The sequence below is a fragment of the Eptatretus burgeri genome, chromosome 1 (assembly GCF_056783735.1).
Source record: "Eptatretus burgeri isolate ZD-2024b chromosome 1, Ebu_testis_v1, whole genome shotgun sequence".
In the NCBI taxonomy this organism is placed as follows: Eukaryota; Metazoa; Chordata; class Myxini; order Myxiniformes; family Myxinidae; genus Eptatretus; species Eptatretus burgeri.
In genome coordinates, this window is record NC_140961.1 from 858538 (window position 1) to 872459 (window position 13922).

At 46.2% G+C, this 13922-nt stretch overlaps 1 protein-coding gene across 3 annotated transcripts in view; it reads right to left on the reverse strand.

Moving 5' to 3' along the window:
- Positions 1–13922, reverse strand: part of PDCD11 (programmed cell death 11) — a 124606-nt gene that overhangs the window by 99604 nt on the left and 11080 nt on the right. For all 3 annotated transcript variants that reach the window (XR_015055180.1, XM_085870109.1, XM_085870119.1), the window contains exons 4-5: positions 13100–13261; positions 12221–12376 (exon numbers count right to left, since the gene is read on the reverse strand). Coding sequence is in view for 2 of the 3 variants with exons in the window: in XM_085870109.1 (XP_085726235.1) it covers positions 12221–12376; positions 13100–13261 (318 nt within the window). In the remaining variant the exon portion in view is untranslated. The remainder of the gene's footprint in view (positions 1–12220; positions 12377–13099; positions 13262–13922) is intronic.

The window sequence follows — 13922 nt, forward strand, 5'->3', positions numbered from 1 at the left end:
ACTTTTCAGCACTTGTATGGACTGGATTTTAGGGAGGATGTCGGAGAGATCAAGTTGCGGTGCATCGTTTGGCAATGTCAAGATCTCGGACCTTGATTTTGCAGATATGAAGGTGAGTAGTGACTGAATTTTGGCAGTTTCACCAAGAGGAGGTTTTTGGCAGACCTTGGAGCACCCTGCAAAGGGAAGGCAGTGTGAGGGGGATGGGAGGGCAGGGCAGCATGAGGGGGGGCAGGGTAAGGCAGTGTGAGGGAAGGGGGAGGGGTGGGCAGGACAGGCGTGAGGGGAGGGGAGGGGAAGGCAGGACAGCGTGAGGGAGAGGGGGAGGGCAGGACAGCGCGAGGGGGGAGGGCAGGACAGCGTGAGGGGAGGGGAGGGCAGGACAGCGTGAGGGGGAGGGGAGGGCAGGACAGCGTGAGGGGAGGGGAGGGCAGGACAGCGTGAGGGGAGGGGAGGGCAGGACAGCCTGAGGGGAGGGGACGGCAGGGAAGCGTGAGGGGAGGGGAGGGCAGGGCAGTGCGAGGGGGAGGGGAGGGCAGGACAGCGTGAGGGAGAGGGGGAGGGCAGGACAGCGTGAGGGAGAGGGGAGGGCAGGACAGCGTGAGGGGAGGGGAGGGCAGGACAGCCTGAGGGGGAGGGCAGGGCAGCGTGAGAGGAGGGGAGGGCAGGGCAGCGTGAGGGGAGGGGAGGGCAGGGCAGCGTGAGGGGGAGGGGAGGGCAGGGCAGCGTGAGGGGGAGGGGAGGGCAGGGCAGCGTGAGGGGGAGGGGAGGGCAGGGCAGCGTGAGGGGGAGGGGAGGGCAGGGCAGCGTGAGGGGGAGGGGAGGGCAGGACAGTGCGAGGAGGAGGGGAGGGCAGGACAGCGTGAGAGGAGGGGAGAGCAGGACAGCGTGAGGGGAGGGGAGGGGAAGGCAGGACAGCGTGAGGGAGAGGGGGAGGGCAGGACAGCGCGAGGGGGAGGGGGAGGGCAGGACAGCGTGAGGGGGAGGGGAGGGCAGGACAGCATGAGGGGGAGGGGAGGGCAGGACAGCCTGAGGGGAGGGGAGGGCAGGACAGCGTGAGGGGAGGGGAGAGCAGGACAGCGTGAGGGGGAGGGGAGGGCAGGACAGCATGAGGGGAGGGGAGAGCGGGGCAGCGTGAGGGGGGGGGAGAGCAGGATGTGAGTAAGAGTGAGAGTGAGAGTGAGAGTGAGGTAGTGATAGTGGTAGTTTGCAGAGAATGTTATACTTTATACCAGTGTGGGCCCATTGAGGAATAGCACCAAGAGAGTGGTTGGTGATGAACGTGAGATGGCAGACTTATTAAACAGGTTTTTTCTTCAACTTTTACACAACAATCAGGAGAATTGCCAGTAGCTGAGTGTATCTATCGAGGAGGTGATAAAGGACTTTTACAGAAGATTCAGGTTGGAGTGGAGGAAGTAAAGGAACAACTAGGTAATCAAAGAGAAGATAAGGCTCCGGGTCCAGATAATATGCACCCGAGAGTATTAATGGAGGTGGCTGAGTAGATAAGCGAGATGTTAACGGATATTTTCAATAGCTCACTGGAGTCAGGACAGGTACAGGAGCATTGGAGAGTAGTAACTGTAACACCATTATTTAAAAAGGATCCCAAGAATAATTGGGAAACTTTAGACTTGTTAGTTTGACTTCAGTTGTGGGGAAGGTGTTGGAGACATTAATTAAGAACCAGATGAGGAACCATTTCAATAAATACAAACTAATTAAAGGGAGTCAGCATGGGTTTACCAAAGGTCGTTCCTGTCTAACAAATCATCCGGAGTTCTATGAAGTCGTGTCTGATTGGGTGGATGAGGGAATGGCAGTGGACATAGTATATCTCGACTTTAAGAAGGCATTTGATAAGGTACCACATCAGAGGTTGTTAGCCAAGGTGAGGGCTTGTGGAGTGACTGGTCAGGTAGCTAATTGGATTGCAAACTGGCTTGGTGGTAGGAAGCAAAGAGTTGCTGTGAGTGGGAGGATGTCTTGCTGGGAGGATGTAAATAGTGGGGTACCTCAGGGATCAGTACTCGGACCATTACCATTCATTATTTTTTACATCAACGATTTGGATAATGACGTGAAGAGCAAGCTTTCCAAATTTACAGATGACACAGAGCTTGGAGGTAAAGTGGACAGCAGAGGGGGTGGTGATTAGATTCAAGAATGTCGTGAAACTTCCATAGATTTGGCAAAAGATTGGCAGATGGAATTTAACCTGAGCAAGTGTGAGGTGTTGGGGATGGGTAAGAACAATGAAAATAGACATTACAGGATGTAAAGGGGTAATTTTGGAGCATGTCACCCAGGAGAAGGATCTGGGGGTGGTAATGGATGTGGGAGGCAAGCAGGCAGCACAGGGCCAGGTAGCCATAGGTAAAGCAAATATGGTTTTAGTTTGTATTCAGAGGGGGATCAATTATAAATCAAAAGAGGTGGTGTTAACATTGTACAGGAATTTAGTGAGGGCCACATCGAGAATAATGTGTGCAGTTTTGGTCACCACAACTCAGGAAGGACGTAGATGCCATGGAGGGTTCAGCGCAGGGCTACGAGATTGATTCTGGGCCGAGCTCGACTCAGCTATGAGGAGCGGCTGAAGGAGACAGAGCTTTATTCACTAGAAAGGAGGTGGTTACGAGGAGATATGATAGAGATGTTTAAGATAATGAAAGGTATAGATAAAATAAGTGCAGATGAATTATTCAACAGAGTAAACAGTGATAGGACCCAGGGGCCATAGCCGAAGAGTCGAGAATAGGAGAGTTGGGACGGTAGTAAGGTCGGGGAATTTTACTCAGAGAGTGGTTGATGAATGGAATGGTCTCCCTAGAAAGGTAGTGGCAGAAAAAGTAGGTAAGTTTAAATTAGAATTAGATAGGTACCTGTAAGTTATGGAGATAGAGAGGTGTATGGATGTTGACAGGACTTTTAGGTAGCTTGAGCATTTAATGGGTGATTAAGGCCGTTAATTATCATCAAAAGGGGTGTTTGAATTAACGCAAACACCCAATTTTCACTCTTGCACTTCCTTGGAGATTTCTTAGGACACATGCAAAGTTTCAGGCTGAGGTTTTATAGTTTTAGAGTTATGGAGAAAACACACACACACACACACACACACACACACACACACACACACACACACACACACACACACACACACACACACACACACACACACACACACACTGTATGTGTGTCTGTCTGACAGACAGACAGAGAGACACTGCCAGACAGACACACACACTGACAGACAGACAGACAGAGACAGACAGACACACCAACACACTCGCTGACACAATCCCGGTGCCTCGGTCACAATGGTCCACTCACAAGCGAGCGTGTGGGGAGCGCTGTTAGTTGTCATCTCCATATGCAGGTTTAAGAAGGTGGAATGGAGCCCTCCCAGGTCTCGAAGCATCCACCTTCACATGTGTATGTGTATGCGTGAACATCTGCAGATATGCATATATGTTTGCATATCCGTGTGTGCGTGCAAGTTGCTGTTGATGGCTGCTGTTTCCACACATGGGTGAGTTTCAGGATATGTCTGTGAGTGTGTGTGTGTGTGTGTGTGTGTGTGTGTGTGTGTGTGTGTGTGTGTGTGTGTGTGTGTGTGTGTGTGTGTGTGTGTGTGTGTGCGCGTGTGTGTGTGTGCGCGTGTGTCATGCTCATGAAGCATAACATATCATTCTCTGTCAACCCACCTCCTCGTCTGTCTGTCTGTCTGTCTGTCTGTCTGTCTGTCTGTCTGTGTCCTCGCACGCCTTACCTCCCGCATGTGATGAGGCATCACTCGCCCCCTGCACCCCACTCCCTTCCTTCCTCTCTCCCCTTCTATCTAATAAATAAAATGGGTCGTGTCTGTCTGCTTGTGTGTTTGCAAAGACAGTTGGGCCGACAACCGCCAAATTTGGCACAATGACCAAGTCCAACCCTGCGATTGTCCTTACGGTATTTTCATCATCCACCACCTCAGCTTGAAAAAGACCCTGATAACCCTTAAGGACCATCGAGCTCGACCTTTCATCTCCTCAGACCCTCAAGACCTGTAACGCCCCTTACACCCTTCAGATCGATTAGACAGTGTGGACCCTTCACCATTTATACCAGTGAGTTTCACTATTTTTTAGAGGGGAGGGAGGGGGGGTTGCACTTTTACCAATAAGACATCAGTATGAAAGCTGCCACACCACATGGAAGACAAAATAATACAATTCTTATGATATACAACAGCTAGGTTAACTAAATAGAAGTCTGCATGTGCAATAAAACAATATAGGCTTAATTATTAGAAACCAAAAATGTAATATGAAGCCACCTCCTGAAGGAATGTGTTTTCAGCAAAATAATACAAATATTACAGTAATAACTGGAAGGGCACTCTGTGGAGCACATACCTCCACCAAGTAATGCCTGATCCATGAGAACATATCGGGCCCAATACATGTTTGAAACATCATGCTTTTCAGTACTATATCGTTTTTGGCCCAATCTCTCAAAGGTGAAGAATCACTTAAAAAAATTCAATAATTATCGTATCCAGATCTTCACCAAAATCGAATCAATTTATCCTTGCCACACCCCCAACATGTCCAAGTTTCATCCGAATCCGTCCCCAACTTTTTGAGCTATCGTGCTATATATCGTTTTTGGCCCGATCTCTCAATGGTGAAGAAACACTTTTAAAATTCTAGTCGTCGGATCTGGATCTTCACCAAAATGTAATCAGTTAGTCCTCGTCACACACCGAACCTGTCCACAACTTTTTGAGATGTCCTGCACACAAACAAACAAACAAAGAAATAGACAAACAGACACAAAGGAGTGAAAACAATCTCCTTCACCTTCGTGGCGAAGGTAATAATACAATAAGATTTCAACCTCACTTTAAAATGTGGATGAGTGGAAATGTGCCCCATGCTCCATGACCCTCTTCATACAGTACTGCATTTGTAATCTTCCATAACAATCCTCGTGAGGCAATCCAAATGTTCATCTGTCAATCTGTTCCTCTGTTTTCTTCATTGTTGAAAAGGTTTCTTCACATGTATATGTACTGAAAACAAGGACAACGCTTTGTGCATACAGTGTGTGACAGTTGGGTATTGTGTGTCAGGGAGCATGTTCCAGAAATGATGAACAGCTGACTGAAGTTCAGACCACAGGATGTCATTTGTCTGAAGCTCAACAATTTCACTCTCCAATTTGGCACAGTTAGAACAGAGGTCTATGATGACGGGTGACACAGATAACACTGGCACATTGAACCGGGTCTCAATGAAGTTGAACAAGTCCTTGTACTCCTTCACGGCAAAATCTAGATTCGAACTCTGCCCACATTTCCTGCAATATGTGCACAGATGAATATCGTAATTGAAATGAAAAAAAACAGCTCAGGATCTTCTGTTGTGATCGCTTTGAGTTTTGGGAAGTGCGCAAACTGCCTGTCAGGTATGAACAGTGTTGTGATCGTGTTTTGAAATGCCGTTACGACACGCAGCATGATACCGGGAAATTTATGCTTCGCTTCCAGCAGGAGCTTCAGCACATTCAAGTGGCAAGTGATGTCGGTCAAAAATGCGAGCTCGATTACCCACTCTGGGTTTTCCAACTCTTCCTCCCTCCTCCCTTTGTGTTCAACAAATTCTCGAATCTGAGGAAGGAGACTCAGAAGTCATTCCAGTATTTTGGCACACGACAACCATCTAACCTTGCTGTGCATCACCAGGTCAGCGTACTGTACTTACTCTGTCTCATACTCAACGAGTAGTGCTCGAAACTCTGACTCGGTGCTCTCGATACAATGAAATTGACCACCTTGACAACCAGCTGCATCACACTTTGCATCTCAGAGTTTTTGAGTTAAATTACGAGTGCTTCCTGATGTATGATGCAATGAAAAGTGGCAAACTTGGGTATTCCCTCTCTTTTTTTCATCAGACAGATAAAGCCGTTCTCCTTTCCTCACATGTTTGGAGCACCGTCAGTGCATACAGATGCCAGCCAGCTTGGACCAGTTATAGTCATTTTCGGGGGAAAAAAAAAGAAGTCCAGTACAAATCAAGAAAATTTTCACCTCTGCTCTGACCTTTCAATGATATCAAACACAAACACAACAGTTCCCCACAAAAGAATTCCTCCTATGGGAAACATACCCATAAGCAAAAATGTGCAATGTCACACACATCCGTGCTTTCGCCCAACGCGATGCTGAAACACGGTGCAGCCATGATATCCTCCGTTAGCTGTTGCTGAATGTCTGTCGCGATTCCCTCCACCCTTCTCATTACGGTTGTATCAGACAGCTGAAGTCCTGCTACTTGTTTTAAGATTGCATCCTTTTTACTGAAATTGGCATACATCATTTCCACAGAAGCCAAAAAAGCATTCTTTAACAAACTCTGCATCGGTAAAGCTTTCTTGTGTCGAGATAAAATCCATGCCCATTTCAAATGAAGCTTATGTAAAACTATGGCCAACACACCTACATCTCTGAAGCAATTTTTGCTGACCTTTAAGTAAAGTGGTGAGTTGCTCGATTTTATTTTTCCAAATGTTACTACCAGGTGGGTATTTGCCATTAAAGTTGCCATGCGTTTTTGTGTAGGATTGCTGCGCTTAAAAGCTGAACATTAATGCTTACAAAATAAACAAACTGGCTTCGTGCCAGATACGTTCAGCGTAAATAAACACTCATCTGTCCATTTCTCTTGAAATTGATTGTTTTCTGCCAGCAAAGCATGAACCTTTCTTTCTTTGTTGGTCTGTGCCTCAGTGTCTGCTGGATCCTTTTGCTGGATCCAGAGTCAGTGACTTGCACAGAGTGACTGGCACCCTGAACCAAAAGGGCTACCAAAGCATTTTGCAGCACCATGCAATACCCTCTGGTCTACGCCTAGTTGGTCAGGGGTTCATCCTACAGCAAGATAACGACCCAAAACATACCACCAGGCAATGTCAGAACTACCTTCGAAGAAAAGAACAAGACGGTAGGCTTCAAATGATGGAATGGCCAGCACAGTCTCCAGACTTAAACCCCATCGAGCTGGTTTGGGATGAACTGGACAGAAGGGTGAAAGCAAAGCAACCGACAAGTGCAACACATTTGTGGGAACTTCTCCAACAGTGTTGGGAAGAACTTTCCGAACAATATTTGATTTCCATTGTAGAAAGAATGCCACGAGTATGTTCGGCTGTTATATCTGCAAAAGGTGACTACTTTGATGAGTCAAAAATTTTGATTTAATTTTGTTCAACAAAACGATTCCATGATTTCTTTTTTATCTGCAATGGTTTATTTGTTCTATGCGTTAATTTCAGAGTACAATGAAGCATTAAACTGCTTAAATTTCAGTAAAAACTGGAAAAATGGGGGTGTTCTAAAACTTTTGATTGGTGGAGTATATATAAAAACAATAAGGTCCATCCGACCCGACCACGTGTTTGCTGTGATCTGATTGTGAAGGCAGAGAGCATGGATCGATATTTTGAGTTCTGTATCTTGACATATTTTTTCAATTGAATTTTGATGATCTTCCCCTTGAATTCCTCTTTCAAAGAACTCTGTTTTAAAGGCCCTGTCACACCTTGACGATTTACCCAGCGTATGCCGACGTATGAAAAATATGTCTAAAATGCTGACACACGTCGAATACGTTAAGAGCACGCTGGCATACGTCGTAGTACGCTGGCATACGTCGTAGTACGCTGGCATACGTCGTAGTACGCTGGCATACGTCGTAGTACGCTGGCATACGTCGTAGTACGCTGGCATATGTCGTAGTATGCAGAGCTTGTCGACAAATTTTAACACGCTTGAAATTTTCGACGTATGCCAGCGTATAACTCACACGTTCCGCATACACTGGCCATAAGTTGTAGGCACGTTACGCGATCGTTGACACACGTTACTTGTAAGTTACTCATAAGTCGAAACACGTCTAGGTAATGTTTAGCATACCAGAAACTTATTTCTAACCTATGAGTAACGTGTTGTAGGCACGTTACGCGATCGTTGACACACGTCGACACACGCTACTTGTAAGTTACTCATAAGTCGAAACACGTCGACGTAATGTTTAGCATCAGTGTTCCAGACTCCCTGGTTTTTTGTTGTTTTTTTTTTCTTCGGTATGACGGTGATGTTGACACTTCGATTTCTAGTGCGGTTATAATATAATATAATTAATAGGCCGCCGATCAATGATTTAAATCATAACCGCACTAGAAATCGAAGTGTCAACATCACCGTCATCCCGAAGAAAAAAAAAAAAACCAGGGAGTCTGGAACACTGACGCTAAACATTACGTCGACGTGTTTCGACTTATGAGTAACTTACAAGTAGCGTGTGTCAACGTGTGTCAACGATCGCGTAACGTGCCTACAACTTATGGCCAGCGTATGCAGAACGTGTGCATCATACACTGGCATATGTCGAAAAATTTTCAACATGCTGAAAATTTGTCGACGTACTCGGCGTACTACAACTTATGCCAGCGTGCTCTTAACGTATACAAAACTTACCCATGACGTATTCGACGTGTGCCAGCGTATTCGGCAAATTCTTCAAACGTCGGCATACACTGGCTAAAACGTCAAGGTGTGACAGCAGCTTGACACTTCGATGTCTAGTGCGGTTATGATTTGAATCGTCGAGCCGCAGCCTTTTAATAGGCTACGCCACGTGATCGTCGGCGATACGCTGCCGCACTATGCATAAGTTAGACTATCGTTGGGCATAGGTTGTGAACGCCGACAACACGCTCAGCATTCGTTGGTATAAGTTATCTATACGTTATCGAAACGTTCTGTGTACGTTACCAATACGTGATGCATACATCCAACTCGTTATGAATACGTCCAAAACTCGAAAAAAACATCAATAGTTCAGCGTATGCCAGCGTTTTACATACATTTTGATACCTTGTCATAAGCTGGCTAAAACGTCAAGGTGTGACAGGGCCTTATGGTAAATCTTTGTTTGTCGTTTTTATGTATTTTATGTGTGTACGTACATAAACTGAATTACCATAACGGAAGTTTGTGGGTGTGTGTGTGTGTACATGTGCAAGTTGTTGCTGTTGCTTGCTATCTCCACATGTGGGTGGGTTTCAGAAGGTGAAACAGAGACCTGCCAGGTCTAAAAGTGTGTGTGTATATGTGTATGTGTTTCAGAATATGGAATGGAGTTCTTCCAGGGTGGGTTCAAAGTGTCCACCTTCATCTCAGTAAGGGGGTCACGATTCATGGATCAAGCCGTGAAGTTTTCTCTCCTCAAAGTTTTGCGCCGAGGGTTCTCTTCAGGATCGTTACTGAGCCGAGGACGGCTTCCAACTGTAGTTCCTTTGTCGTGATATTCCCAGAGATCGGATTTAATATCTATGTGAGGTTCTTCGTCATCATTGCCCTCGCCCAAACTATCACTGGTACAACTTTGGCATTCTTTAGTTTCCAGGATCTTTTCACGTCATGCTTGAGGTCTTCGCATTTGGTCATTTCCTTCGATTTCTGCATCGTTAGTCCAAATCACCGGTATTAACACCTCAATTAGCAATGCCTTCTTTTGTTTGTTTTTTTTTGCACCGAATTATGATATCTGGTCGCAATGCTTTGTTTTCGATGTTCATGCCTGTTTGGATCATAAGGTCATGCATGATATTTTTTTTGTTTTTATACTGTTTTCTTCCATGTTTTCAGTGATTGCTTTTGGTTAATTTTCCCACAAATTTTCTGGAACTGAAATATCAAAGTTTGCAGATGTGCCAGCGGTGAACTTCACAAACTCTGTTGTGTCATCGTGTGTACAGCTGTTCTGACAAGTTTTGTTTGTTTTTCGTATTCGGTCATGAAGCATCACATATTCTCTTTGCTAACCCCACCTTCACCCCTCACCTGATTTTTCCCCTCCCCTCTCCCCCACCCTTTTCTCTCACTGTTCCTTCCTTACTCCCCCTTCCTCATACAATGCAGCACTCTCCTTCCACACCTCTGTTGCTCTCTCTCTCTCTCTCCTGTCTCTCTTACGCACACCTCCCTCCCATAGTGAATAGCAACATTTGGTGAGGTGTCGCTCTCCCCACCCCCTCCCCCAACTCCCCTTCCTTCATCCTCTCTGCCTCAACTTCCCCCTCACCCTAAACCTGCCTCCCCCCTCTCTCCCACACCCACACTTTATTGACCCGTAGGCGAAGCGATCTCTACGCCCGTCCGTTAATTCGTCCTTCTTCACCCGCCCGTCATCGCCTACGACTCCACCTCCACTTCTCCGCCCACACGTTGCTGACTCCGCCCATCCACCTGGCCCTGTCTACCACTCCGTCCACTCGCTCTCGAGTCCACCTTCTCCACCTAAGTCCCTCCCTTCATGCCCGACCGTCGCATCTCATTCTCTGGACCGACGTAAGCTGCACGAAGCAAGAGATGGTGCACCAGTTGTCAGGGAGGTATCGCCCAGCGGAGCATCCCCCCCAAAACGTATTGGTGGCACGATCGGGCAATCGTGCAAGGTATTGAAAGACTGTTAGCCTCATCTCCTCTCCTTTTTCTCTTTATCAACTCCTCTTCATCGGGTTGTGTGCGTGCGTGCGTGCGTGCGTGCGTGCGTGCGTGCGTGCGGCATTTTTTTTTTGTGCAGCTCTACTGGAGCTTTCTGATGTGGAGTGTGATACACCAACAATGGATGGAGGTCCTCAATGCCAGACATGAGATCAGAGCCCTCTCCCAAGACATATCACATGCTTTAGATAGGGTCTGACACCCTGCCCTGCTCACCACTCTTCCTATGGTATCTAAGGCAATCTCCACTCATGGCTCCCAGACTTCCTCTCCTGTCGCAGTCAAAACGTGGCTCTTCATGGCTCTCTCTCATCTCATCTCCTCTTCCTGTCCACGCTGGAGTTCAAGGCAGTGTTCTGGACCCTGTGCATTTTTTCGTTTTCATCAATTTCTCCGACTCTGTAAAATCATCTTTCTCTCTTTGTTGATGACTCCACCCTCTGCTGTACCAGCTCTCATCCCTCAGATTGGCACGCAACAGCCTCTTCACTCTGCAGACCTAGATTAAATCACAAGCTGGTCAAACACTGGTGACATGTCTTCCAATCCTGACAAATGTCACACTCTCACTATGTCTCTGCGAAAGAACCGTCTGCAACCCCCACCCCCCCCCCCCCGCCACCAATCTACTCTCTCAACAATCCTCTTAAAGAAGTCCTTTCATTCAAGCTTTTGGGCCTCACTATCTGCCATGATCTTTGCTGGGAAAGCCACATCTCCAAGCTGACCTCCAAATCCAATTACTGACTGAGCATCTTACATCACGCAAAGGCCTTCCTTGGCACACTTGAGCTCCTGACCACATACAAAGCTTTCATCCAGTCTGATGGAGTACTGCTCTCCCCTCTAGGGTGGTGCTCCTGCCTCACCTTCCTCAGCTTTACGCTGCAGAAACCAAGGCATTTGGGATCATTGGCATCTCCCATGATGAAGCTGAGTCTTTGAGCCTCTCACTCCCTCACCAGAGGAAGGTCGGTGGTCTTTCTTCTACCGTCTCCCCTCTGGCCTTGCCCCCCCCCCCCCACCCTGCTGTGTTTGTGCTCTGCTCTGCTACCCCATCAAAAACCTCCTTCTGGTGAAACTACAAAAGTAAAGAATCACTGCTCTCACATTCACCCTTTCATTCCTCTTTTTTTCCTGCCTCTGGAACAAACTCTCACACTCTCTTCAATCCCACTCCTCCCTCCAGGTCTTCAAAACAGCTGTGCACCATCTCATATCTTCCTCCCCGTCCAAAACGTTGATCATTTCTACCCCCGTTAATCCACCCCAAACCCAACTCCTTCAAATTCCATGTTTTCCTTCCTGAAAATCCCTGAAGTGTCCATCTTGTTTACCCCTTGAACCCCGCTCCATCCTTTTCCCCTCCACAGATCTCCTAACGTCTCTGTTAGCCAATATTTTGTGCTTCCCTCTCCCGCCCCTTTTGTATCGTGTCCTGTGTGTTAGCTCGTATAAAAGCCTTGACAACGTATACACAAAAAAAAAAAAACACGCAAGTCCAGAACACCCTCTGTATCTGCATGCTTGTGTGTGTGTGCCTGTCTGTGTCTCACCTTCCCACTTTCTTAATATTCCTGTCAGTAAGCGACGGGTGGTATTTGTTAGGACTGTATTCAATAATGCTGAGATCACCAGTTGAGGAAGCCCACCTACCATGCCAGGATGGAGTATGGTGGCAGAAAGTCCACTGTTTACATCTTGAGGCTTGAGGGACAGTTTGATGCTTCGCCCACCATGCATTGTTTCAAACACACCGAGCACCCGACAGCGCACCGCGAGGCCCACAGGGTACAAGTCCACCAGCAGGAGCTACACAACCAAAAGACAAAATTCATGAATGTTGTTTCAACCACAACATACAGAAAAATGGTATAAACTATTATTCTGCATAAACTATGAAAATAATAACCACAACAAAAAGTTAACATTTCAACAAAAGGTTGATCTTTTCTACCCCTGTCAATCACTTCATCGAACACTTTACCCCGCGCAGTCTTGAGAAACAAGGACATGGGCGGGGTCTGGCAACGGCAAATTTGATTGGTCACGAAGACATAAAATGCTGTAATATTTTGGCCACTGCCAAACACAAGAGTTTTGAAAGTGGCAAAAACGCAACTTGTATTCTACAGTGTTCAAGTACATAAATCAATCGAAATAAAAATTATGTTTGGAATGATTTTTAATTTTTCTTGACTGCCAGACAGGCAGAGTTTAAAAAAAAAAAAAAAAACATCCCACTTCTTTCTGCGCATGCGTTATCTGGACGAATTGAGAACCAAAGAACTGCTAAACTACAACTTCGTTTTCCGAACGATGTTCAAAATATAACATTCAATTGAAATGAAGTTACTCCTCGATGATAAACTGATGTTTGGAGACAGAGACAGACAGACACACAGACAGACAGACAAAGAGAACAAATTGCTTAAACCCACTTTTCACTTCACACGCCTGGGATAACGAAGACAAAACATTTGGGTAACCATTGACTTAACAGGAGGCTTTTTTACTCAATAACCAAACCTTCACCTTGTGGGAATCTTCTCCTTTCTTTATGAGGGTGTTAGTGTCCACCTGATTGAGATTCTCAACATCAACATATCCAGAGAGGCCTCCAGGAAGTGAGACGACGATCTCGTATTGCCTCACCTCTTTAATGCTGCCCAACAGTAACATACCCTCAGAGATGTTCTGCAACATACCAACACGAGCACTTTTAACAGGTAGGCACAGACAAGCTGCCAAGAACAGAAATCAAGGTTTAAATGTCTTCTGCAAAAAATATCTTAAACTCACTTTCAGGCCATTCAGGAAAAAAAAAAAATGACAAGCCCACAAGACACCAAAATGATCGTCTGGCATCCATTTTTTTCTCCCCAGGAAAGTGATTTTACCTTAAAAGGAGAGCTCGGGGCATTTTGGAAAGGCTTTCATTCAATCATCCAGGTTTCAAACCCTAGATCTGTGAATATGTGGGACACCCTAACCATTGACAACACAAGAACCACCATTCAAATCCTGTGACTCAACTCAAAAGGTTGTGGACGGATCCAGATGAATTTTTGTGGACGGGTTGGGTGCGCGACAAGGACAAACCGATTAGATTTTGGTGAAGATGCGAATCTGATAATTTTAAAAGTGATTCTTCACCATTCAGAGATCGGGTGAAACCAGTATACAACACGATGTCTCAAAAAGTTGTGGACGGATTCGGACGAAACTCGGAGGACATGTTGGATTGTGTGACACGGACAAATAGATTCGATGTTGGTGAAGATCTGAATCCGAATCTGAATACGAGATTTATTTAATTTTCAAAGTGATTCTTCACCATTGAGAGATGGAGGCCAGA